The 27,339-nt window shown below is 53.8% G+C and overlaps 1 protein-coding gene across 8 annotated transcripts in view; it reads left to right on the forward strand.

Moving 5' to 3' along the window:
- The window catches only part of ASIC1 (acid sensing ion channel subunit 1), a 44,037-nt gene extending 17,496 nt beyond the window's left edge, over positions 1–26,541 (forward strand). The window contains exons 1-12 of one of the 8 annotated variants that reach the window (XM_019662316.1): positions 1,355–2,066; positions 2,900–3,277; positions 3,920–4,115; positions 20,542–20,692; positions 21,330–21,457; positions 21,742–21,895; positions 22,277–22,333; positions 22,799–22,952; positions 23,370–23,461; positions 23,976–24,055; positions 24,134–24,238; positions 24,396–26,534. In XM_019662316.1, coding sequence (XP_019517861.1) covers positions 2,916–3,277; positions 3,920–4,115; positions 20,542–20,692; positions 21,330–21,457; positions 21,742–21,895; positions 22,277–22,333; positions 22,799–22,952; positions 23,370–23,461; positions 23,976–24,055; positions 24,134–24,238; positions 24,396–24,500 — 1,584 coding nt within the window. In that variant the 5' untranslated portion in view covers positions 1,355–2,066; positions 2,900–2,915 and the 3' untranslated portion in view covers positions 24,501–26,534. Of the gene's footprint in view, positions 1–1,354; positions 2,067–2,899; positions 3,278–3,919; positions 4,116–16,737; positions 17,986–20,541; positions 20,693–21,329; positions 21,458–21,741; positions 21,896–22,276; positions 22,334–22,798; positions 22,953–23,369; positions 23,462–23,975; positions 24,056–24,133; positions 24,239–24,395 lie in introns of those variants that run through there. The other 7 variants (XM_019662315.1, XM_019662310.1, XM_019662311.1 and 4 more) reach the window with 7 other exon arrangements.
- The last annotated feature ends 798 nt before the right edge of the window (positions 26,542–27,339 follow it).

Raw genomic sequence — 27,339 nt, forward strand, 5'->3', positions numbered from 1 at the left:
GCAATTTGCAGCCATTTCAAGAAGCTTCATGTGTCACTCAGACTGCGAGGGTGGGGAGTTAGGGGAATTACAGATGCTTCAAGATGGTCCCGCCTCAGGACACTTGGAATTAAATCAGACTCTGATCAATTCTTCCTTGGGTCTCTGTTTGAGGCCCTCCCAAGCCGAATTCCCACTCCCAAATGCCCCCTTGGGTTGATTCTAAGAATCTGAGAGAGTGCTGCCACCCAGTGGCACCTAAGGACATGGCAGCCCTCTGAGGCCGTATGGTGCTGCTGGACAGCTCCCCAGCTCAAGACCAGAACCCAAGATCCTCCCTTCCTTTTGGAAGCACCATGTCCAGACCCCTAGTAAACGGATCCCACTCTCCCTCCTCCACAGTCCTAAGCCTACACTTCCTCGTGGGATCTCCAGCCCCCCTTCCTGGCTTCCCATGTGCCCCTTTGCCCCCAACCCCTCACAACATCTTATCCAACTGTGCCAGCCCCTTCTCATTACTGGTTCTTTCTTCTAACTTAAAGCCCTGAGAATACACCTCTCACCCTCCTTCTCCTAGAACTACACCAGCCTACTAGCGGAGTGAAGGATAGAATTCTGGTCCCCCACACCCCCTCCTCATTATCTGACACCATCAGACCTCAACAGTCTCCTTGCTAAGAGCCCCTAATGAGCATCAGCAAATTAACAACTTCCCTTTGATTGCTCCTTCTCTGTTAATTGGATAGGGAGGGCCCCCCAAGGCCTCTCAGAGAGGAGGAGGGAGGGAGAGGAGAGAGGTGAGAGCTACAGGAGCAGCCTCCAGGCCTGGGCTCAGTGCCCCAGAACTCTGCACCATCCCTGAGTACAGCTCCCCCTTCCACCCCTTCCTCATCCTGCCAACCCCTACCGGCCTAACCCTCCACCCTTCCCACCCCACCACCCTCTCTTCTCTTTCCTTGTTTCTTCTGTCCAGATTCCCTTGACCTCTAGCTATTTCTCCTTCCTTCTCTCTGCTTCTTTAGAGGTTTGGCAATGAGGGGCTGCAAGCACGCTCCCCACACCCCCCCGCAAGCCCAAGGCTACAAGGATGGGATTTGAGTGGCCAAGGTTATGTGTTTGTTTACAAATGGGCATGTGTGTTCATGTCACATGTAGGTGGGGAGGAGCAGGGATAAGAACAGGTGAATATGTGTAAGCTCCTGGGTGCCTGTCCTGTGGGCCAGGCCTCTGGGACGTGTGGGTGTCTGTAGAGTGTGTGTGTGGCTGTGACTGATGTGGTATGACTCTGGTCTGTATGTGCGTCTGTGTCTCCACAGGGGCAAGTGCTTGAATCAGTCAAGTGTGACTAGGAGCTTGCGTGTGTGTGCACGCGCGTGTGTGCCACCAGAGGAAGCAGCAGCAAGAGGCAGGAGCATCGATCCGAAGGAGACAGAGTGGGGTGGGGGACGCTGAGGGCAGACACCCTCCTACCCGCGCGCGCGCGCGCACACACACACACACACACACACACACACACACACCACACCACACAGTCTCACACACACACAAGCTATAGGGCCTCGCGGGCAGGAAAACGGCTCCAGGACCGGAGAGAGGCAACACCGCCGAGAGCGGCCGGGAGGAGGGGGCGAGGTAGCCGGGGAGCCCTGGGTCCCGCTCCCAGGTCCGGGGGCCGGGCGCGCACACCGGCCCGGAGACACCCTCGCAGACACTCGTAGGCGCGCACGCGCACCCTCTCCCCTCCCCCTCGCCTCCCCTCCCGCCGCCTCCCGGCCGGACGATGGATCCCTGCAGATCCCGGGGCTGAGAGCACCGCGCACCGCGCACCGTGCCGAGCCCGGGCGGACCGAGCCGAGGCCAGCGAGCGAGCGAGCGAGCGCGCGCGGGCGGGAGGGAGGGCGGGCGGACCCAGCCAAGGAGAGCCGGGCCCGGCCGGCCGCTCCCTGCAGGGCTCAGCGCGGCGTGCCGCGGCGGCCGCCGGCTCCGGCTCCGGGCCATGCGCCCCTCCACCGTTCGGCGCTGAGCCCGCGTCCGACCCCGTGCCCCAGGACCCGCCGCCGGTTGCCGGGTTCCCGAAGCCCCCTCAGGTGGGTCTCAGATGCCCCCGCCTTTGGCTGCGGGACTCCCCAGCACCCCGAAGCCGGGACTTTGCTCCCGTCTCGCTTTCCCCAGCTGCTGGGGCCGCTCGGTGTCTGGGGAGGGGGGCGGGGGCCGAGTAGGGGATCTGGCTGCGTCGAGAAGCTGGACTGGAGGGGGGAGGGTTGCGTCCGGGGCGGGGACAGCTTGCTATCATAGGGAACCGCGCCCCCCCATGCATCCACCTCGGGCTGCCCTCTACCCTCCACTCCAAACATACACACATACAGCCTTCGGGTTATGAAAACTAGAGACATCCGCAGGTGAGGACTCAGGCTGGGCCCCTCCCCACCTCCCTGGGGGGTTTCTGGCCCAGGTTTAGCTGGGGGTGTGGAGGGGCAAAAGTCCAATCCTGGGTACACCCTTGACCAGGAGCTCCTGATCCTGGGTTCAGCCTATCTGGGGGAGTTTTCATCTCCAGGATGGGGTGGACATTCCTGTCCCAGAGTGACCTCACATCTGGAGGGAACTCCTGAGCCTGCCTGTAGGAACATTGGGACTTCCCTCTTGCCCTCGGATGACTACATCTGGGGTCTCCCCTGGACCGGGAAGCTTCCTTGGGAGAGCATTCTCTTGGCCTGAGCTGCCCCCTAGCCCCTGTATTTGGAGGAACCCTCTTCAGGCAGTGTGTCCCAGCCACCTCTGGGCTGGCACACCAGGGAAGTCTCCTGCCCCAGAGACAGTGACCCCTGGTGATGGGAATTTCAGATGGACACATTTGGAGGGACCCTATGTGTACTCTCCTCCCAGGACAATGACAGACTCCCTCATCCTCCTCCCCCAGGATACCCTTGGCCAGGATGGAACTGAAGGCTGAGGAGGAGGAGGTGGGTGGCGTCCAGCCAGTGAGCATCCAGGCCTTCGCCAGCAGCTCCACGCTGCACGGCCTGGCCCACATCTTCTCTTACGAGCGGCTGTCACTGAAGCGGGCGCTCTGGGCCCTGTGCTTCCTGGGCTCGCTGGCTGTGCTGCTGTGTGTGTGCACCGAGCGTGTGCAGTACTACTTCAACTACCACCACGTCACCAAGCTTGATGAGGTGGCTGCCTCCCAGCTCACTTTCCCGGCCGTCACGCTGTGCAACCTCAACGAGTTCCGCTTTAGCCAAGTCTCCAAGAATGACCTGTACCATGCTGGGGAGCTGCTGGCCCTGCTCAACAACAGGTGGGTGGCTCCCACCCATTCCCTAGCCAGGCTCCCAGAGTTGCATGCATCCCAGCTCTCGGACACCCCATCAGGGTGCTTGCCTCTCTAACCCCACAAAGCCCAGACAACCCTGCCCTCCAGTCCTCCCTAACCTGCCACTCACAGCAAAGGAATTGGGGTACTGCTGAGCACCCAATTAAGGGCACCCAATCTCTGATCCCAGCATAGTCCAAAACAGCTCTGCCCCTACCCAGCCTGAGCTGTGAGACATCACCACCCTCTCTGGAGTGACCTTTGCCCACCCTCCAGCCACTATGTCTTGACCTTCTCCTCACTTGGGGAATACAGGCAGACCACCTTTAAAGGGTAGAGACTACAGCATAAAAGCTGTAGCTCCCACCTTGATCTCTCTGCCACCCCACCCTTACCCATGTGCTGAGATGCCCAGCCCCTGGGCAACCACTGCAGATCCTTCTATCTTCTCAGATCCCATGGGGCATGCCCTGCTCTCTTCTGTGCCTATGCCCAGGCCTGATTCCCCAGGGCTGGATGCTGTCCTCCCCCCATCCCCTTGAAATTGGGTATGGGACACTGGAGGCCAGGCGGAGGCAGGAACAGAAGGTCATGCTGATGCATGCGCTGCTCACCCCTGGGCTCCAGGTATGAGATACCCGACACACAGATGGCAGATGAAAAGCAGCTGGAGATATTGCAGGACAAGGCCAACTTCCGCAGCTTCAAGCCCAAGCCCTTCAACATGCGCGAGTTCTACGACCGCGCGGGGCATGACATTCGAGACATGCTGCTCTCCTGCCAGTTCCGGGGGGAGGTCTGCAGCGCAGAAGACTTCAAGGTGGTGAGTGAGTGCCCTGGTGTGGGGTGTGAGTCAGCCCAGCCCCCAAAGGAGGAGGTGGCTCTCTCATGCTGCTGGCTACCCTGGGACAGAAGCTGTGTGGACCTGGGGCTCTCTTGTGGCAGGAGGGGACTTTGTTCAGCATAGGGGTGCATTTGCTCTGTGTGAGGGCGGCAGCCTCAGCGGTGTGTCCATGATGGCAAGAAAGAGAGGCCACAGTACACGACTGAGGGGAGGGGGGAGAAGAGGGCACGCGTGTGCCTGGCATAGCCCCAACCCCATCAAGCACACTTTCTGGGCCACAGGTGTCAGAGCTGGCAGGGGGTGGGGGGGAGTGGCAGACTTGTTACTCAGATGAGGTCTGAGGGCCATGCCTGGGAGCTTGAAAGAAATGCAGACTTCACCACCCCACCTACTGAATCAGAATCTGCATTTTAACAAGATCCCTAGGTGATTCGAATTAAAGCTTGAGAAGCATTGTGAAACATGAGAAGTTAAGGGAAGCTTTCTCTTAAATAGCCAGACAGGTATTATAATTCCCTCTGTGCCATACACACACACACACACACACACACACACACACACACGTACACACACGTACACACACGTACACACACACACACGTACACACACACGTACACACACGTACACTGTCCAGTTGGGTTACCGCCTTGTGAGCAAGAGCATAGAGCCAGGGTCTGAGGAAGGAGTGATAATCTGAGTACACAGTCATGACTGAACTGAGACTCCCTTTACTTCTTAAAATGGAGATGCCCCACAGATGCTCACCACCCCCATAGATGGGGCTATCTCAAAGCCAGTACCCCAGAGAGGGTTAGAGGAACTGACTGGTACCTCATGTGCCAGGTGATTCTGGGCAAGTCATACAGGTTCCTGAGGGGTTAGAATCACACAGAGGCTAGAAAGGGACGAGAGGACCTGGAGCCATGTATGAAAAATAACACCAAATGAGAGGACAATGCTTGTAACTCTTCAGAATGCTTTCTAGCCTCTCCTTCAATCCCCTGGATAAATAGCCATGTTATCTCTATTTTAAAAATGCACAAAGTGAGACTCGGAGAGGTAGAATGAGTTGCCCTGAGCTCACATAGCCAGTTAGTGACAGATTCAGGATTAGAACACGTATCTCATTAAGTCCTAATGCAGTGTGCTTTTTTGGTTAATACTGCTGACCCTGGAGTCATCGTGTCCACTTCCAATTCTGGCTATTGCTCTTTGAAAACCCAGTCTCCCCTAGGACCTCCTTGCTCTCCATGCCTGCCCCCAATTCTCCACTCGTAGAGCCTCCGTTTTCTCCCTGCCCGTTTCCCCACACACACACACTTGCTTGCTTCCTCCTAGCATTATGGGAGCATGAACTGTATTTGTTTGTGCAAAAAGGTTGGAGCCATGGGCAGGCTTGTTTTTTCCTACTCAGTTTACATAAGACTTCCTAATCTTTTTAAGTCCTGCTCTGCGGACCAGTTTCATGGGCCTTTGTGAAATCTACCAGACAAAGGTTACATGACCACACTCCTTGCTGAGCCAAGCTGATGGGGAGCTAACTGTGATGCAAGGACCACTTTCTTCCCTTTTTTCCTTCCTCAAAACCGGAGAGTCCTGGATTCCCCAGAGCCTGAGACCAAAGGGTTCCCAGGCTCACCAACTATGCTTCCAAGAGTAGTAGAACTGTAGATGAAGGTGGAAGTGAAAGCCAGAGTCCCCCTCTCCAACGTACCCAACACACAAGCAGAAGGACCCACCAAGAAAAATAGAGAAAACTCATTAACTTGGATGGTTTATAGTGTTGGCGGAGGGAAGGAATTGCTGGGCTCAACCTGGGAAGGTGCTAAGGTATAAAATGGGGGTATAGTTAGCTCATAAAAAGTGTTCAGTTGCTCCATGTGTCCCTCATGTCCAGAAAGATTCCAAGTGGTGATGCTAAGATTCCAAGTGGTTCATGGAAATGGAGATACTGGAATGTGACTGGTCTATGTTGTCTGAGGGGACAATTCTAAGCAATTAGATGGAAATATGATTGGTTCAGAAAGTTCTGGAGCAATCCGAGTTCTTCCTTTTGCTGGGGGGAGAGATATACAGGCTAGGAACCTGCAGGCCCAACACTGACACTTCTTAGTTCTGGGTTGTCAGAGAAGACCAGGTTTTTGCCGTTTCTGAGCCCATGTCAAACACCTGACCCCAAATCTGGCTGGACCCAGACGTCTCTGCCCCTCTTTCTACCCCCTCTGATTGACCTCACTGCCAGACCCTTTCCATGTCAGGAACTCTACCTTAGGGATGTTCCTACACGATGGGAGTTTGGTCGTGAGTGCACGTCTGACATCTCCCTAGTGCAGAAGGGCTCTGGCATGCCCCTCCAGCTCCCTTGTGCTAAGGGGCGCAGACACTCCTTGGCTGATGCTCCACCTTCTCTCTCCCCTCCTTGGCCTCACAGTTAACATCTGCCTCTCCATCCTTGCCATCCTCTGCTAGACCAAAAGGTGTGTGTCTAGCACCTAGACAGATATGGCACTGACAGAAAACACCTGTCTATCTGGTCAGAGCTTAGGCGACACCATCTTGGCACTTTCTGCCACCTCATAAGCAGAGGTTCTTAACTGCGGGTCCAAGCCCTGTCTCAGAGTGTTTGCAAAATATAGTGTGCACAGGCATGTGTGCACTCTTATGCAGGTTTCCAAGGGCAACCCTCTCCAACCTGTGAGAGGTTATATGTGAGGGTGCTTTGAGTGTGTGTGTTTGAGGGTGTGTGTGCTCCTGGAGGGCAGCTCAGGGGACATTGGAATGGTATACTCTCCTCCGTCAAAAACCCAACCCCCCTGGCGGGGGTCTGCAGTGACAAGCACTCCCTAGACGTGCTTCTGAGTCCAGCTCAACCTCATGGGGTAGTCTGGTAGTCACAGGTATTTGGTGGGTCCACCTCCCGGCTGTGGCTAAGTCAGCTTGCGAAAATGGGGGTGAATAGGGGGAAATGGGCTAAATCTGAGAAGAATTGGTTGAAAACTTTGGGATTGAAGAGGCAGAGGGCAATGGGGAGAGCATCCCCACAGCAGCCTAGTTGGGAAGACCTCAGGAGCTCTCTCCTGAGCTACCAAAAGAGCAACCAGAGACCTACACACAAGGCACCCTCTGCCCTGGCCACCTCTTTCCCTTCATGGTGGGGAAGGGAAAGGTTGCCAGGGCAACAGGGTCTGAGGCTCCACGCTCCCACCCCACCTCAAGGCCAGTCAGTCCAAGGCAGGGCAGAGGTTCCACGGGGTGCAGCTGTCTGCCAGTGTCTTGGTGTCTCGTGGGGTTTGGGGGGGGGTGAGCACAGTTGCAGCTGGTGCCAGCCTCCAGCTGCACCTTATCTGTCCCTGGCAGTGGGAGCGCCAATGTGGCTGGAATGCTGAAAGGCACTGAGGGGAGGGGGCTGGCAGATGGTTGCCCAGTCTGCCCTATGCCACCTCCTCCTCCAGCTGAGACCCAGAGCTTCTGCCTGGGGGAGAGAGAAGCGGATATTCATTTCTGGACCCTGGAAGAGAAGGAAGGGGGAGGGGTCAGAGACTGGGAATCCTGAGGGTGGGTATGTAGTGGGGATAGCATTCTCCTTCAGGAGAGGGTGGAATTGGGGAACCAGGATGTGAGGACAGGAATCCCTGAGGGACCCACAGGAGTCTCCCAGGACCCTGAGTCAGGGCAAGAATCCCCCAGAGGAGACATGAAACAAGGAGGGGGGACACAGAAACCCCACTGAGATTTTGGAAGAGGACAGGAATCTTCTGGAGCATCTCGGGGTGGGGATGGGGGGTGAGATACTGATATAAGAGGTGGGTGTAGGTGGGTTATTCTGGGACCCAGATGGGGAGGGGGAGGTCATCTTAAAACAAGCAGAGCCTGGGGTGGCAGGTCCCAGAGACAGCCAGGACTAGCAAGAAGCTTCCTTATCCCCAGGGTTAGCTCTGCCCCTTACTGGTATCCCCCGCACCCATATACCCCACCCCAGAGCAGCTCAGACCAGGAGTCCCTGAGGCGGGCCCAACATTACTACCTGGGTCTGTTCCCTCCAGCTAGGTAGGGAGTGGAGGGGCTGCTGAGGGGAAAGACTGCCCCGGCTGCCACCCAGAGAGAGGAAGGAGGGTCGTGGGCAGCCCCACCCAGAGGCCTGGTAGCCCTCCTGTGTGTGTGGTGGAGCAGGGAGTAGGGGCGCCGAAAGGGGAGCAGGCACAGATTACTGAGGAAGGGAGAGCCTGGAGTGGAGAGGCTAGCTTTGATGGAGAGGCACTCCTGCCCTAGGGGTTGTTGGATACCTTGTCCAGCCTTATCCTTTTTTTTTTTTTTTAGCTGAGCCATCCTGCTACCTATTGGCAGCTTAGCGGCTGCTCAGCTCGGGCTGGCCTCAAACCGCTGTTGCTCAGAGCTCAAACTCTTGAGCGAGCTCTTAACCAACTGAGCCATTCGGCCGGCCCCAGCCTTATCCTTATCCTTCCCTTCTCTCCCTCCCTGAGAAGGGCCTGGGGTTGGAGGGAGGACACTGAAGTAGAGCCAGTGGCGAGAATCCACAGGACCCTAGGTTGGACGTGCTCACACTCACACACACACACACACACACACACACACACACACACACACACCCCTTTGGGTAACAGTTTAATCTTTCACCTCCTTGCCTTCTTCCTCTTTCCTCCCCTGCCATTTCTGACTCCACCCCTCTCCCAGACTGCTGTCAGCTAAGAGGCTACTCTAAGTTAATTGATCTCCGGACTGTTGGCTAAAGTAATAGGGAATTGATGTAAGTAACTAAGTGCCTCTGGGGACAGACAGAGCAGGGAGTGGAGGGGTGGGGAGGAGGAGCACCTCCTTGCCTTGGGCCTTTCTCCTGCCCCGACCTGTGGGTAACTGGAAGGTATGGCCCTGTTGCACCTGGTGTGTGTCTAGGAAGCAGAGGAGAGGCTTGCAGAGATGGGGGAAAGGTTCTGCTGTGGGTGAGGGTTGCTTCTGAGCATGCTGTAGTTTTGTGGAAGACAGTTTCCATTTTGGGGGAGGGGTGAGGAAGGGTGAATTTTAGGAAGGAGGAGCTGGGGTTAGGCCCCTCAAGCTCCACTTGATTCATTCCTGTCGCAGAAAGAGCCCCTTCTAAGTGCCAGGCCCATGCTGGGTGCCAGAGTGGGTGGTGAACAGATAGACCCTGTCCCTGCCCTCAGGGAGCTTAGAGTTAGGCGTAGTATGGAAGCAAGCTCAGAGCTGAGAGGGTGGGTGGTACTAACAGAAGCTTTTGGAGCAAGAAGTAAGGTACCAGGATGAGAGGACTTTCGACATCTAGGTAGAGTCCTGCCAATCTCCCCAGCCCAGCTCAGCTATTCAGAAACTCCAATTTTATAGAATGTGTGTTGTCTCCCTCACCCAACTTCCCCCAGCTGATGACCAACCCAATCCAGCAAGGGTCATTGCCTACCTTTGGCCAGGTCCCCTGGGCTCAAGCCTTCCCTCACTATGTGTCTGAGGTTGGCCTCTTAAGGAGCCTCTCTCTACCCTTTGGCTGAGAACCTTCCAGTCAGGACCCCTGTATGGAGATTCTGGGATGCAAAACTGGAGAGAAGACGGCAAGAATGAGAAGTGGTGCCTAGGCTGGGTGGAGGATGAGGCTGGGTGTTGGGACTCCTGGGTCCTATTTTGGGCATAGTTCCATCTGCTCCATGTCTGAGCTTCTAGGTCCAATTTCCTGTGAGGAAAGGGGGCTCTAAGTGGATTGTTAAATTATTCTTTGCCAAGGGGCAGCCCCTCCTTCAGCCTCTGGGACTCTGGCTAAGCCCACCCCGGCCCACGTGTAGGATGGATGTGCAATATTAACCATCCTGGACACATGGATCAGACCTCTTCCTCACAGAAAAAGTTAAAAATGAGCGTGAAACTGCTGTGTATTCACCTTGAGGGGAAGTTCCCTTAAGAAACTACGGACAGAGATTCTGCCACTCCAACCTTTCCAAGGCCATTCCCAAGGGAGAGCGAGGGTACGTTGTGATGTTTTTGAGCTCCTACGAGTTCTTGGAAAGAAAATCCTTTCCCACGGCTCTCACTTGCACCCCTGGATGTGGCTGGCAGTCCTGGGGACGTGGGAGGTTGGGATGTGTAGCTTAGTGTGTGTGTGTGTGTGTGTGTGTGTGTGTGTGTGTGTGTGTGTCTAATTGGTGTGTCGCATCATCATGTCAGGCTGAGCGCATCCCTAGGGGAGAGACTGCTGCAGTGGCCTTGACCATGGACAGCAGCCAACTCAGACTCCCTCATGACACACTCGCGGCATGTGTGCCCCATGTGTGGAAGCACACACGTGCCCCTCTGTGTGAATGTCTGAGAGTGGGAGAATGTGGATGTAGACTAGAGTGTGAAGTGGATGAGTGTGGATGTGCACTTGGGCACGCAGCTTGCTTTGTGTGGCTTATGGGAGAGCGCTTGTGTGCGGGAAACCGCCGGTCGCATGCAGAGCACATAGCAGCAAAATTAATCATCTCTCACAGTCGCGCTTTGCAGTTTACAAATTACTTCAGCTGATGTGATCCTCATAATTCTGGGGGGCAGGAAGATGTTAATATCTTCATTTGAAAGATGAGGAAACTGAGGTGCAGCGGTATTGGGTGGCTTGTCTGAGGTCGCACTGTCAATAAATGACAGAGTGGGACCTTGGCTTCAGATTTTCTAAGTTCAGGCTCTTTGTGCATGGCTATAGGAGCAAGAGTGTGGTATGTGGTGGAGAAGGGTGCTCCAGGCTCGCCCACTGCCCATGCTCTGTAAAGAAGCAGTGTGGTGAGGCAGGAAGGGAAAGAAAGCATGCCAAGGAGAAGGAATCCCAGCCTCAGGCTGAATACACCGAGGTCTTTTGACTCCTCTGCCTTTTTACTGCACCATTTGGCCAAGTCCCAATCTTAGATGGACCCACCACTGGCTTTCCTCAGGGTGGCTCCAGGGCTCTACCAGAGGAAGTCACACAACAGGCCAGCTTGGAATCACGTTGCGTTTCTGTCCTTAAACGGGCCTGCAGTGCTGCCTGGCAACTCCGCTGTGTTTTCCTGGTCAACTTGCTCTCTCCAGTGATTACTGCAAACTTCTCCACTCTTCTCAAAGTCACCTTCCAGCCCCCTCCTCACCTTCAGCAGATTACCTTGCCTCCTACTGCACAGGGAAGATAGAAGCCTCAGAGAAGATCTCCCCCTTCTTCTGGGAACCAGTCCCCAGAGGGGAACATCCATCTTATCTGGGCTGAAATCTCAACCTCTTCTTTCCATCTGATCTCTTTCTACCTTTCTAGGAATTTTGCCCTAAGGATTCTGCCTCTCTCTCCTCTCCCGTCAGTCTCTCTCCCTCTCTGGTAGAACCTTCCCATTGACATAGAAACATGCTTAAGATTCCCCCATCTTTATATAACTATAATGACAGCTAACATTTATTGAGCAATTACTGTGTATCAAGCTTTAGGTTAAAATAAAAACAAAATTACACATGTCTGAACTCCACAGCACCCCACCCCCACCCCAATTCACATTATCTCTCCGCTTCCTTTCACAGACAAAATTCTTGAAAGTGATGTATATATTCCACTGTCTTCCTTTTTCTCACCTCTAACTCATTCTCTAATCCACTCCAGATGGCATTTTCCCCATCCCTAGCACTCCACCAAAATGGCTCTAGCTAAGGCCACTCGTGACCCCCATGTTGCCAAATCTCACAAACTTTGTTTTTTATCCTTGATCTCCCAATAACATTCAGAAGGGTTGACCACCACCTCTTTTCTGGACTATTTCTCTCCTGACATCCATACTCTCCTGATTGTCTTTCTTTGTCTCGCCACTCCTCTGTCTCTTTGCCAGTTCATTCTATGCTACTTGGCCATGAAATGTTGGCAATACTCAAGTTTCAATCCGAAGCCTTTGTCATCGTTTAAATTGTGAGGGTATGATTTAATGGTATAAGTTGATTAATTTTTCATTAGTATGTTTTTATACTAGTGTATCTTATAATTTAATATTTTACATATTACTCTGGTATGTGTTTACATTGGTATAAAAGTGTAAAACATTTCCAGCACCCCAGCAAGTTCCTGCAGACCCTTTCCGAGTCAATACTACTGTGCCAGAGTTCATCATTATTCTGACTTTTGTCAGTATAGATACATTTGACCTGTTCTTGAACTTCCTAGACTATATGTATCCTCCATATAGTATATTCATTTTTGTGTCTGTCTTTTTGCTGATGTCTGTGAGATGCAGTCTCATTGTTGTGATCTGCAGTAGTTAGTTCTTTTTCAATGCTGTGTAGTATCTCATGTATATATACCACAATTTATTTACCCATTCTATTCTTGCTAGACATTTAGGTTGTAGCTATTATTAATAAAGCTACTATAAACATGCTTGTTCATGTCTTTCGGTTGACATATACACTCATTTCTCTCGGGTATATAACTAGGAGATGTGGTTAAAAGTCATAGGTTAGGATTCTGTTTAGCTTTAGTGGATACTGCCAAACCTGGCCCTTTTTCTTTCTTTCTATCTTTTTTTTTTTTTTTTACTTTATACTCATATTCTATTCTTGGGCAGTCTCATCTTCACTCATGACTTCAATTACCATCTATACACTGCCAACTGCCAAATGTATGCCACAGCCTGGCTCTCTTCTCTTAGCCTCAGCCCCAATGGCCAATTTCCTACTTAACATCTCTACTTGGATGTCTCCAAGGGTCAACAAAACCCAGCATGTGCAAGGCCAAATTAATTATCTCGCCTCCCCAACTAGTCCTTTACTTGTGTTCCTGACTTGTGAGTCACCCCACCATTCACCTACTTATGCAAACTAGAAGTCATCCCTGACACTCCATTTCCCTCACCTCCCTTAGCAGGATCTGCCAATGTTGCCTCCTAAACATCTCCACTTTATTACCCTGTTCCAAATCACCCCACCACCCCATGTCTCACCTAAACCACTGCACTAATAGGTCTTCCAGAAACTCCTCTGGCTCTTTCAGAGTGGTCTCTTCAAAACGCTGCTCTGATCACTTAAAATCCCTCCATGGGGAGTCTCGCATTGTTCTTGAACCAGAATCCTTACCCATAACCTTCAAGGCCCTGAGGAGTCCGGGTCCTGCCTGATTTTCCAGCCTGTTCTTTACCCTACTCTCCAGCTACATCCCCCTCCTCTCAGCTCTCTCCCCTCAGGGCCTTTGCACAGACTCTGCTCTCTGAAATATCATCCCCTACACACATGCACGCACGCACGCACGCACATGCAGACCTTTACCTAATTACTCCTCCTTATTCTTTAGGTTACAATTCAGACATCACTTTCTCAGAGAAACCTTCCTAGATTCCCCAGTCTGGGTCAGATCCTTTATCATTCACCACCATAAAACCATATTATTTTTTTCATAACACTTATAATAGTTTGTAATTAAATATTTATGTTTGCGATTTTTTTTAATGATATGTCTCTCCCCCATTAGACAGTAAGCTCCATGAGGGCAGGACCCTGGTCCTTTATCAGTTCTGCATGTGTCCTCTGCACGTAGACACTCAATAAATGTTTGATGAGTAAATGAAAGAATAACGAAGAAGGAAGGGATTTGGGGAAGGATGACTGAATTCTAGTCTCAAGCCCACTACTTGCTCTCCATGAGACTTGAAGAGGTCACTATGCCTCAGTTTCCTCATTTGTCAATGGGGGTGAAGTTACTCAAACCTGCTTATTTCACTGGGCTGTATAAGGATCCCATGAGATATTATTTGAAAAGCATGAAACATTCCACAGATGTGAGGTGTGGTTGAAGTTCAGAAAGAGATATGGAGAGAGAACTGACTGAGTGACCATGCACAGCATAGGAGAAGTGCTGGGTAGGGGGTGACGTGGAGAAAGGTCGCATCCTTGGACAGGGCGTTCAGAATTGAGTGTTGTTCTGCATGTGTGTCTGCTTGGACACTTCTCCTGGGGCCCTCTGTGTATGCTTGGGGGTCTGTGTGTGTTGCCTGATACTTTCCTCCCCTCCCCATTACTGTGAAAAATTTGCATTTGGCTACTGGGACAAGCTGAGGTAGGACGGAGTGTTAGAAGAGGGAGGAGGAAGTGCAGTTAGGATATGCGTTGTGTTTGTTGCCACACATTAAGGCTGTGTGTCTGTGTGTGGTGATGTATAGGTGTGTGATGTGGGTCTCTGTGTTGGTGTGAAGGGAGAAGTGTCCAGCCATACTAGATGTGCTGTCCTCCGAAGCTGTTCTGTGTGTGCATGCTCTTCTCTCTGGTGAGGCCTCAAACTGGAAGCTTCCCCTGCCTTAGTTTCTTCCTTCTGGAAGTCCAACCTACTTCTCCTGCCAGGACGTCTGGAGGAGAGGGACAATGCCCTCTAGTGGGTGTGGAGTGCACGGGCAGCTGCAGCTTCCCCGTCCACGCCTCAACCTAAGGCTGTCGCCACCCCCAATCCAAGCCTGGAACTCACCTCTGAAACACATCCTGAGGCCATGCAAAGCGCTCCAACAGCTGAGGTCTGGAAGGCAGGATGAAAATGGCACAGAAAACAAAAAAGGAATCCATGAATTCATACAGGAGAAGCCTGAGGACAACAGCTGAAGGCCAGGGTCTCGCTCTCTTCACCTCTGCAGTTGCCCTAAGTAGCCCTGGTCTTTCTCAGTTCCTGTTTCTCCACGTGGTCCCTGGGTCCTGCTCTTTCAACCTCACAGTCTCTGTCCTCAAGGAGCTACTAGTCACGCCTCATGCCTGAAGGGCCTTGAGCAGAACTGGACCCTTTAGTCTGTTCCCTGGGTAGGCTCCAACTATGCCCTGTGGAGTCATGGAAGTCTTCTTGGAGGAGGGAATGTGTGAGTAGGGTCTTGAAAAATGAGTAGAACTTTTCCAGATGGAGTCCAGGGAAGGCATGAAACTGTGGATAAGCCTAGTGTGTCTGCAGAAAGGGAGAAGGGCATGGTGGCCGGACATTGGACTGGAGTGAAGTGGAGGTGAGGCTGGAAGGTAAATTGCAAAGGCCTGTGGAATGAGGGGTTGAATTTTACCAAGAGGTACTGGGTAGTGAGAGAAGCTCTTTAAACAGGAGAATGGTCGAAATTACATAGCATGGACGGAAGGTGGGGAGAAACTGCAGGGAGGTTGGGGAGACCAGTTGAAAGGCTGTTGTTTAGGCAAAAGAGGAGGAGGTCAGTCTGAGGGCAGTGGCATAAGGATGGAGAGGGGCCAGAGCTCAAAGACTGCTCTTCTCTGGGGCCTCTGTGTCCTTGGCAGCAAAGCTGAGGCCAAAGGTCCCACATCAGTCAGTTTTTCTAGAACTTGGCACCCTGCCTTCCATCCCCAAAACACTCCAGGGTCTCTGCGGGCAAATGGAGAAGGAAGGGAAGGTGTGTGGGAGCAGGGAGGGACGGGAGAGAAGGGGGCGGGGAATGGGGCCAGGGGCTGTGGAATGGTTACAGAGTGGAAAGCCCAAGTAGACTGGCCTGACTCCCACGGCTCCTCCTCTGGTCCTGCAAAGGAAGGGTTAATATGCTTCACCTCCCTCCTTCCCTTCCTCTCTTCCCCTCAGGTCACCTTCTAGGCCCTGGAGACTTTGCTGATGGCTCAAGTTCCTCAACCAGTGACCCTGAGTAATCAGAGCCCACAGAAGGGCCAGGGGCCTGGGGGCAGGGAATGAAAAATTGGGGGTTAGGGAAGGCTCGGAGACTGAGGGGCTGGGGCATCTGTGAGGCTGAGGATTTTGGGGGTACCAAGGTTGTTTCCCAACACTCTCCACCTGACCCAGGACCCTGTCTCTGCTCTGATCTCAGTGTCTTCCACTCAGCAGAAGAATTCCTCAAACTCCTCTCCTAGACTGAGGTGGGGAGGTAGGGTGGGGGGAGGGTGGGGTGAGCTCCCTGGCACTGCAGCTCGAGGCAAGGCACTCACGAATGCAAGGACACACACAGAAGCACCAGTGTGAGCGCCTCCAACGCTCTGCNCAACACTCTCCACCTGACCCAGGACCCTGTCTCTGCTCTGATCTCAGTGTCTTCCACTCAGCAGAAGAATTCCTCAAACTCCTCTCCTAGACTGATGCGGGGCGGTGGGCAAGCTGGAAGGGGGAATGGTAATCTGCCAGGAAGCTATTCAGCTGCAAGAGATAGGGGCCCTTTCCCCCAGTGCCGGGAACAGGCCATAAGTGAGTCTGTGGTCAGTGAGAGACCTGTGCTAATGGAACCTGGGCTGCCCCACAAGCCACAGAAGGGAGTGGAGGAGGGGAAAGTGACCTAAATGAAGCTCTGCATGGGGGAGGGTGCTGACTTGAAGTAGAGATGGGTCAGGGGAGTGTGGAGAGGAGAAATGGGGTCAGGGACTGGCTGGAGGTAAATTGGAAGTCAAGGAAGTGATTGCAGAGGAATTAGGGGTTCAGGAAGTAAACTGAGGTCAGGACAGTGATTAAAAGGAAACCGAAAAATCAAAGAAATAATTAGAGGGGAACTGGGGTCTAAGGGTATATTGGGAGAATTGGGGGGGGTGTCAATGAAATAATTGGGGGAAACAGGAGGCAGGGGGAATTAGAGGTCTGAGAGAGTGCCGAGAGTGTGGAGGTTCAGGTATCTCAGAGGAATGGCTGGGCCAGGTAAGAATGGGAGAGAGGCCCATGAATTGGGGTGGGAAGACTGAGGGATATGCTGAGGAACAGACTGGAGGATGAGAGAGAGCTTGAGTGTGTGTGTGTGTGATGGGGGAGGAGCAGGGACTGTCTCACTGGCTGAAGTCCTCTTGGCAGGGGGAGCAAAGGATTCTGCTGGGTCCCATCTCACCTGGAGAGGTGGGTACCAGGAACCCCTAGGCTTTTTCAGGGTTTCCACCCTGTCTTCAACCCTCTCCTTCCTGTTGGAGCTGGTGACAGAAAAGGGGCTGTGGTTCCCCCTCCTCCCCATCAGCCTCCCTTTCCCACTGCCATCAATTATTCATCAGCCCACACTCTGCCCTCCCCAGTGGGGCAGGCTGGTCCTCCTCTCCATGCCCCGCCCCACCTCAGCCACACTGCCACAGAGGCCCTGGTGAGGAAGGACACAGCCAGCCAGCCGGGTGGCAAAGACCTGGCAGAAGGGCTGGGTGGCTGGCCCTGCCTTACCCTGGCTGGGATCACGTCTCCTTTCCCTTCTCCTGCCAATCCCCTGGCGCCAGAAAGCCCCTGGAGAAGATGCCCATCCAGATCTTCTGCTCTGTGTCATTTTCGTCTGGAAAGGAGGCCCCAGGGCCCTTGGGAGATGTTTGGGGTCCCCACCAGCAGCAGCAGCAGCAGCAGCAGCAGCAGCAGCAGCAGCAAGACAACTCAGAATCAGAAGAGGAAGAAGAAGAGAAAGAAAAGGAGGCAGCGAGGAAGGAGGCCGGAGAGGGGAATTTGCCCATGGACTTGGTGGCCTTTGCCAACAGCTGCACCCTTCATGGTGCCAACCACATCTTTGTGGAGGGGGGTCCGGGGCCGAGGCAGGCCCTATGGGCGGTGGCCTTTGTCCTGGCACTGGGTGCCTTCCTGTGTCAGGTAGGAGACCGCGTTGCCTATTACCTCAGCTACCCGCACGTGACTCTGCTAGATGAGGTGGCCACCACAGAGCTGGCCTTCCCAGCGGTCACCTTCTGTAACACCAACGCTGTGCGGCTGTCCCAGCTCAGCTACCCCGATCTGCTCTACCTGGCCCCCATGCTGGGCCTGGATGAAAGTGATGACCCCGGGGTGCCCCTCGCCCCCCCAGGGCCTGAGGCCTTCTCTGGGGAGCCCTTTAATCTGCACCGCTTCTACAATCGGTCCTGCCACCGGCTGGAAGATATGCTGCTCTATTGCTCCTACCGCGGGGGGCCCTGCGGCCCTCATAACTTCTCGGTGGTGAGTGGGGGCCCATGCCTGGCATGGCACCCCCAGAGTGTCTGCCATGGCTCAGCCTGACCGTCACTTCCTGGGGTTGGGGCTGGTGGGTCCTGCTTCTCCCCCAACTCACCTGGCCCACTCACTCTCTGTGACATGCCCCAGGGTCTGGAGCTGGGCTGCTTCCCTGGGTCTGAACCAGCACTGCCCTTCTTGTTAGAATCTTGAAATACATCTGTACCAGTTGGTAATTAGTTGCTGCCTAGGAGTCCCTGGTGTCTCCCTAAATATTCTCCAGCATGTCCAGACCTCCCTGTGATGGAGCAAGGCCCTGCACCTTGCTCTATCTCTCGGGTCAACCTCTGATCTGATGGTGGGTGCCTATGCTGTCCTTAACAATTTTGCCTATCATTCCTGGACTGGGGCTGGGACAGGTGCCACCTGGTCTCTGGAGATACAGGAGAAGAGTGTGGAAGGAAGGTAGAGGGGTGGGGTCAGTTCCCATCTCCGCCCCACCACTTCCTTTGTCAGCAGCTCCTGCAGCAAGGACTTTATTGAATCCTCACGTGGCCTTTCTCTGCTTCTCCTACAGAGAGAGTGTGTGTGTGTGTGCGTGTGTGCGTGTGTGCGTGTGTGTGTGTGTGTGTGTGTGTGTGTGTGCGTGCATCTGAGGGACAATAACAGGCGTCTCGAAATCCTCCCCCTCTCTCCCTACTCTAAGTGGCCAGGGACCTTCTTCCCAAGGGAAGTCCTCACTGGGAGAATCAGCCTTCTGCTTGCCTTTCCACCCTGGAGTTTAAGGCCTCCCCTGCTGAGGGACGAAGTGGCACCCCACCATCTCCCCAGTTCAGCTTCCGGTTTTGTCTGGCTTAATTCCTCTCCTGCCCCCTCCAGGTGCCAGATGTCAGGCCTTCCATCTCCACACAACCCTCATTCAGGATGGACTTAAGACAGACAGGGAATCTGGAAGTTTTGGCCACTGGGCCTCAGACAGGCTAGGAGATACAGGAACACCAGACAAGGAAATGATCTACCTGGCTTCTTCTGTATCTAAGGGTAGAGCGGACACTTCTCACCACAACCACAAGGTGGCAGCAGCAGCCCACCAGCCAGCAACACAGTCCTCTGAGCCAGGGCAAGGCTGGAGCTCCCAGCGTGCCTCAGCCACCTGGAGGCCCTCACATCCCCAGATTGAGGGCAGGCAGGGTTGTGTGTGTCCAGCCTGGAGCCTGGGGCTGAATACCACAAAACCCGGTAACCCGGTAGTGGAGCTGGGGGATTAGGAGCCATTGGAATTCTTTCTCTACCTCATGTCTGGACCCCACCTGCAAAATGGGGGAGAGTGTGTTTTCTTTTCTGGAGGGGGAAGGAGGAGGTTGTTCTAGGAAGAGGGAAGGAAGCAAGGATTCTATTTCCTAGTAACCCCCACTCCCCCTGCCGCTCCAGTCTGGCCTGATATTCTGTCTCTTTCTCTGGGTTGTGTCTGTGCTCACCTTATGACCAGCTCTGTGGACTTGGTCGCCATCCAGCAGTAGTAAAACACACTCATCCCATTTATGGGAACCTGGAGGCATTCAGGGAAGCTGTGGAGAAAGGGCCATAAAGAACTGGTTCACTCTTCTCTCTGTGGCGATAAAGGCTGCTCTAGGGCATGGAGTGGGGAGATTGCCCCCGGGGTGGAGATCTCTTCTGAGGCCCTGACAGTCCTGCACAAGCATTGCCAAACATGCCATGCCCTGGGTGCTCAGTACCAAATGCTAAGAGAAGAGGTGCTGGTGCTTGAGTGAACATGGTCCTTGGCATGGCAACTGGGTCCACTTTCAGGTTTGGGTGATAATGGGACAGTGATGGACATAAGGGGTGATGGCTAGAGGAAACTAAAAAGCTTAGCTTGGTTTGGAGGGGGGTCGTGGGGAGAACAGGATTTCAGGTGCCTGGGGTAAAATCCAGGGGTATGGCAGTAATGGGATTCTGGGGATGGAGGTGTATATGTCAGGGTCCCAGCAGGAAAAAGATTGCAACTCAGATAATTTAATTGAAAAGAATTTAACCATGGGACTGTTTACCAAGCTGTGGGCAAAGTTAAGGAAGCCGATAAGGGGGCCTAAGGCACCTAACAGTAGTGGGAAATTGTCACACACAGGCTGAAGGAGCACAAGATCGGGATGGGCTATGCAGGGAGCCCTCCTGGCAGGATTTGTGTAGTCACAGAAGGTCTAAACCATTGCCAGAACACTCTCAGAGGTGTACGGGGTGGGAAAGAAGTGTCTGACCTCTCTCTCCTTCTGCCGTCTGATCCCTTACTAATCCTTTCCAGTGGCCAAACCCAACTGGAACCCTGTCTAGGTGGCAAAGGAGCACAGGAAGTACACCCCACAGGGATCCGCTTTCCAGGGCATACAGCAGGGCAGAGAGTGGATGGGAAGGAGGACAAATGGAGAATGGGTTGTGCAGGAGGAATCAATCGCAATCTTGAAGGCTGTTCTGATTCCAGCAACTGGGGGGTGGTCTGGGACAGCTCTTGGTGGGCAGGGGGTGCTGGCAGGACTCTCAGGCTCTTCACTCTGCCCCTGCCAGGTCTTCACACGGTATGGAAAGTGCTACACATTCAACTCAGGCCGAGATGGGCGTCCACGGCTGAAGACCATGAAGGGTGGGACGGGCAATGGGCTGGAGATCATGCTAGACATCCAGCAGGACGAGTACCTTCCCGTATGGGGGGAGACTGGTATGTCGCCTCTCTCAAGGGCCCTCTCCCCATGGCTCTGGGCCTCAGCCTCCTCCTGGGGACTCCTGGGCTCCACTGTGGGACCTGAGGCAGGGATGGGCTCTCCTCCTTTCCTCCCAGCATCTCCCCATCTCCATCTCTGATTCTACCTGACTGCCACACTCACATTTCTCTGGCTTCCCCTTCCTGGCTAAGTTACTCTCCAAGGTAACCAGCCATCCCTTTCCATCAGTGGCCGCCACTTGCTCTATAAATAACTCCTTCTCTTCTTGGGCTGCTTGCTGTCTGTCTGGTCTCAGGGGCCTTGGGGCAGAAAGATGGGGGAGAAGGGAGAAAAGGAGGGGGAGAAATGGAGAGCATCTGAGACAGTGAGAAAGAATTTGAAACACCAAGATGCATAGCTGAAGCCAGGTAAGAAAAGGAGTGTGTAGGATACAGCAGTCATCAGGGCAGCATGGGCTGGTGAACCCAGTAGGAAGCTGGGGATGGGCTGGGGCCCCACAGACTAATACCCACCCCCCACCCCCAGTCCCAGTGTATGCTGTGCTTATTCCCAGGAGAGGCAGGATGTCCCCGGCTCTGAAGGAGGTTAGGGGGTCAGAAGCCCTCCCAACACACACCCCCCTCATTCCCATAGATGAGACGTCCTTTGAAGCAGGCATCAAAGTGCAGATCCACAGTCAGGACGAACCTCCCTTCATCGACCAGCTGGGCTTTGGTGTGGCCCCAGGGTTCCAGACCTTTGTGTCCTGCCAGGAGCAGCGGGTGAGCGGGCCACAGGAGGATGGTCCCAGGGTGGCGTGTTGAGGAGTCCAGATGGAGTGGTGGGCAATCACTAATGGGAGGGACAGGTGATTGAGGGCCTGGGTGATCTGACTAATCAGAAGCATGAATGATCTAATGAATGGGAATGCTCTCTAAACCCTGAGAGCCTCAGAGGCTGTGGAGGGAGGAGGGCAGGACTCCTGAGCTTTGCATCTTGTCAGAGAAGTCCATCGAGGTGACTTGGGGAGAAGTCCCCACACCCCCCAGCTCTCCGGCTCTCCCAGCAGCTCATCTACTTGCCCCCGCCCTGGGGCACCTGCAAAGCTGTTACCATGGACTCGGATTTCTTCGACTCCTACAGCATTACCGCCTGCCGCATTGACTGTGAGACCCGCTACCTGGTGGAGAACTGTAACTGCCGCATGGTGCACATGCCAGGTCAGGCTCCAGAGCTCTAAACACAGTCCTGGGGCCCCTCAGCCTGCACTGCCCCTCATGTATATCAGCCTTCTGCCCCTCACGCATATCAGCCTCCTGCCAGCATGGAAACAAGACCAGCTGGCTTCTCACTACACCACTTCTAGCCCCATTCCATACCCATATGGCTCTTGTCTCTCTGACCTCAATTCCTGCCTTACCCATAGGGATGGATGGGAAGGGTCCAGGAGGGATGGACTGTGGGGTGGGCCACCTCCAGGACAGGCTAGTCCTACCCTCCCATTCTCTCCCAGCTTCCATCTTCTAGGCCTTGGGTACCACCACCACCATCAGAAGACCCATTTATCTCCATCCTGCACCACTGTCTTTTCTCCTCTGTAGGGGACGCCCCATACTGCACGCCAGAGCAGTACAAGGAGTGTGCAGATCCTGCTCTGGGTGAGCACCCCTGTCCTGGGGCAGTCTGGGAGGAGGGAAGGAGGGACTGCCAACCTGATGCACAGGGGTTTCAGACTGAGCTCCCAAAAGCTTCACATAACTCCTGGATCAGGTTTCAGCTGAACTCTCCTGTGTCTGACTTGAGCAAGGCTGGGAATAGCATCTCTAGATGCCCCTGTGGAAAATGCACAGGGGTCACCTGGGAGGGGCCCTCACCCCCTCTCATCAGCACCTCAGCTGGTTGGTCCCCAAGGACTCTGAAGGAATGAGATATAGGTTAGAAAATGCTCATGGGGAAGCTAGGGGAGGCTCAGCACACAGTGGGCACGGGCTGAGGTGAAGAACAGGTCAGAAAAAGAGCAGGGGGCCCGGGGTTCCTTTGGGCAAGGCCAGGATGTACATGTTGGGAAGGGCCTGGCAGAAAGAGCACCACTCAATTAGCGCCTCTCACCTGGCTGGGCGCAGACTTCCTGGTGGAAAAGGACCAGGAGTACTGTGTGTGTGAAATGCCCTGCAATCTGACCCGCTATGGCAAGGAGCTGTCCATGGTCAAGATCCCCAGCAAAGCATCAGCCAAGTACCTGGCAAAGAAGTTCAACAAGTCTGAGCAGTACATAGGGTAAGCGCTCTGACTGTGCATGGCAGGGCCCTTGGGCAGGGACTGGGAAGGGTATGAGTGGGCTTTGATGGGGGCTGGCAGACAGGAGGAAGGTGGATCCCAAGTGGGCATGGAGGAAAGATCGAGGCAGAACAAGCAGGGAAAGCGCCTCCCTTTCCTCCCCACCTCATTCTCTGTCTTCATCCTCCTTGCTGTGATTGGGATCACCTCCCACTTGCCCGTGTGCACAGCATCTTTTTGTATATGCCATCACATTTAATCTTCACAACAACCCTAAAAGGCAGGTATCCCCATCAGCATCTCATTTGATGGATCTGAAGACAGAGATTCAGAGAGGATAATTTACTAAGGCCACCTAGCTAGCAACCGACAGAGATGTGACTTGAACCTAGGTCTCCTTCCCCAACCCCTTTGCAGGGAGAACATCCTGGTGCTGGACATTTTCTTTGAAGTCCTCAACTATGAGACCATTGAGCAGAAGAAGGCCTATGAGATTGCAGGGCTCCTGGGTGAGCTGCTGATGGCACCTGTTCCCTCCCCATGTTATGGGCATGGTGTGACACCCTACCACCCAAAGCAGGCTGCTCACCTCTGTCCCATGAGCCCTTTCTCCCCAGCCATCCCCAGGGGCCTTTCCCCAAACTCTGTTGTCTTGGTATGTTGTGGGAGGAAGGGGCTGAGCCTTCTCTTAGGGCAAAGTGGAAGAGATAGGCCCATGGGCATGAATGGGGGACTATTTCATATGCCTTTTAAATTTTGCCCAGAGAATAAGAGCGTTGGGATATTTTTTTATAAACAATTATTTCTTTCCTGAATAGTACCTATTCACTTTAGAAAAGTAGAAAAAAATGCAGAAAAGCATAGAGAAGAAAATAAAACCCCGTCAGAATCACTTTGTACTCCTATACAAAAGCTGTCAATCATTTTGCAATTACGACTTGCCTGCTCCTGTTTCAGTGAGGTCTCCAGCTCCCATGGTGTCTTGACCCCACTGACCTCCCTGTACCCCCACTCTCTCCGCAGGTGACATTGGGGGCCAGATGGGGCTGTTCATCGGGGCCAGCATCCTCACAGTGCTGGAGCTCTTTGATTATGCTTATGAGGTGAGCAGGGGCGGGGACAAAGAAGGGGCGGGGATCCAGGCCGCCCACACATCCACCCACCGCCCCACCGTGTCCCAGGTCATTAAGCACAAGCTGTGCAGACGAGGGAAGTGCCAGAAGGAGGCCAAAAGGAGCAGCGCGGACAAGGGCGTGGCCCTCAGCCTGGATGACGTCAAAAGACACGTGAGGGAGCCAGAGAGGGGTGCCCTCCGGACCCGCCCCTTACCCCACCACCCCTGGACCACCACCCTTGCCACCTTTTATCCTTTGCCTCCCCCGTGCCCCAGAGCCACCTGCGGCCCTTTCGATAACCAGTTCCTGTCCTGTGCCATTCCCCCAGAACCCGTGTGAGAGCCTCCGGGGCCATCCTGCGGGGATGACGTACGCTGCCAACATCCTACCTCACCATCCGGCCCGAGGCACTTTTGAGGACTTTACCTGCTGAGCCCTGCAGGCCACTGTACCAAAGGCCTAGATGGGGAGGGCTAGGAGAGCAAGGGGGCCCTTAACTGCCCCCCACATCTGCCCTGGGGTCCCACTCCCCTTTCCAAGACAGCCCCCCACTCCTGGGCAGTGCTTTCCTCTTGTCTGTGGTGAGGAAGGAGTCTTGACCATAGAGTCCTCTCCCTGTCTCTATCCCATTCTTTTTATTTTTAACAAAACTAATCTAAAAAAGAAACTGAAAAGAGAGAACTGGGCAAGTGACCTCAGGCTGCCCCTCTCTGCTCCATGCTGCCTCCCTCAGCTCCCAGCCTGAATTCTGTCCGTCTGGCTGTCTGCCATCTGAGTGTCCACCTACATTCTGCTGCCACCAGTCACCAAAGCCCCCTCCCAGTGGGGGGTGGAGGGGATCCTGTGGGTCTGGAATTTGACCCCAAACCAGAGAATGTACCTTGAAGGGGAGGGATAGTGGTGGTGGTGGGGGCTTCCCCAGCCTTAAGAGACCCTCTCAGCCCAGTGACTACCCCCCAACCCCAAGTCTCCAGGCAGGAACTAAGACCCTAGTACCTACCCCGCACCCACCCACCCACCCACACACACCATGTGAAGTCACTAGGGTGGTGGGGGTGGGGATCCCCTGAAGAGGTGGAGATGGGGACAATGTGTGGCCCTGGTGCTGTCGGCCACATCCTGATATCTACACGTTCACCCCTATCCCACAGCTGCTGGAGAGAAATCCCAAGAGGCATCTCTCCTCTACCATCCCATAAAAGATCCAGCTGGTTGGCTTCTAGCTCAGGGAGAAGGGCACTGGTGCCTAACCTCACTGGTCCCTCTCCCAGGGGCTCCTGCAGAGGGCCACATCCATAAATTTTCTTATGGAACTGTCCCAAGTCCTCTTCCCCAACTTCATTTGCTTCTCTCAACAACCTCATCTGCATTTTCTATTTCTATATGATACAGACTCTATATTGCTATATCTCTGTATATACTTTCCCCTAACTCTGTCTGTCTCTACCCCATCCCCTCTTGTCTCTAAGAACCATCTCCCCCCCCCACCCAAGTTCTCCTTCCTGTGTTTCTGCTCCCTCCCTGGTCTATGAATGCCTTCGCCTGTATAAAGAGTTGGACTCTCTCCCCTGGTGTCTGTACTGTGTACACACATCCCTCTGAGAAGCACAAGGAGACGACACGCGCATTGTAACCTTCGCACTGTCTCGGTGGCGACATAAAGGAAGCTGTGAATCACAAGCTCTGCCTCTTTCTGGCTTCATCCTCTCCCTACAACCTGGGTACCCTCTGCCCTCCCTGCAGCCTTAACATCCCCTCCCTTGCTCTACCCACACCAAAGCCCTTTGTGTGGCTGACTGTGGCCTCTCCAGGGAAGGGATTGCTACAGAGAGAGCCCCCACCCAAGGAATGGAGATCTGCTCTGCACACTAAGCCAGGGTGTCAGAAACAGAGGGAGCTGTTGATCAGTGACTCCTTCAGGTAGAACAACGGAGTGCTGACAGGCAGAAGCTGAGGTCCTCAGTCAGTGGCCTTTTCCTCCATCTGGGTGCCCAGCCCCTTTCCTCACCTGATACTCAAGCCCATCACTTATATTTTTTGGTGAGGTATGGTTTGGTAGTGGGAGGAAAGAGACAGGCCTAGAGGGGAAGTTGAAAGCTCTGCTGTTCTGTCCCTCCCTTACTAACTTAAACAGAAATGAGTGAGGTAGAGGGCCTGCCATACTCCCTCTACCAAGCAGTCCTCCCAGGCCAGAGCCCTGTTCCTTCCCAGGCCTTCTCTGCCCAGCTGTCTCTTGGTCTCTCACCCCAGAACTGGACCTGTGGCAGGTCACCTTTGCACTGGCCTGGAGCTGGAGAGTGAGGCTCTAGGATCTTTGGGAACTCTTAGTTCCTAGGAATTCCTTAGAGAGCAGACCTCTCCAGAGGAACCCAAGAGCAAGGCCAAGGGGTGTGCACCAGATGGAAAACAGTAGGCAGGGCTATGGGTGACGCATGCCTCTGGTCTAATAAACTGGATTTCAACCATCTCCTCTTTGGTGTCATTCTTCTCTTATTTGAATTGTATTTAGGCCTTCCCCTTAAGTGCCCAGGGCTGAGCTTGGCTTGGTGCCAAACATTCATAGGAGGAGTAAGGAGGCTTGAGCAGGGAGGCCCCTGGTCATCCTGGGATGGGACAGGCTGGGCATCACACCAGGAATGGTTTGAACCACTGGACTGGGAAAGAGGGAGGGGTCAAAGGCAACAGAGATCCCAAAGAGTAGTCCTAGCACGAAGGGTTCTTTGGAGTGGGGGCAGGATCAAAATTAAAAATAAACTTCAAATCTGGAAGTCCCCTCTGTAGAGACCAGGTATGCTGCCAGGCAGCCGAATGACACCTCAGGGACCTTCCATGGGACCCCCTGGCTATGGGGGGAATCCTTCAGTCCGACCTGGCCTGGCCCAGTCAGGGATGGACCAGTCCCGCAAGAGACCTGGTTAGAAGTCAGGGACAAAGTTGGGTTGAAGTTCTAGCGTGAGGAAGTTACTGAGGCACTTTATCTGTGGAATGAGCCCCAGGCTACGAGCCAGAAGATCTGGATTCTAGGCTTTGATTTTACTGCTAACTTGTTGGTTGAGCTTTGCCAAGTCATATACTCGGAGTTCAGCTTTCCCGTTTGTAAAATGGAATAAATAGTATGTTTTCTTCAGTCTCCCGGGATGATAGCAGTAAGAGAAGGAAACGAAAAACAATTAATGCGCTTTGGAAAATTGATCGCACTACGCAAGATGAAGCAGTTATTCCACCACCCTCTTCATCAGCCCGTTGGGGCTGGAGCTGTGGTGCCCCTTTCC

The sequence above is a fragment of the Hipposideros armiger genome, unplaced genomic scaffold (assembly GCF_001890085.2).
Source record: "Hipposideros armiger isolate ML-2016 unplaced genomic scaffold, ASM189008v1 scaffold_371, whole genome shotgun sequence".
Lineage (NCBI taxonomy): Eukaryota > Metazoa > Chordata > Mammalia > Chiroptera > Hipposideridae > Hipposideros > Hipposideros armiger.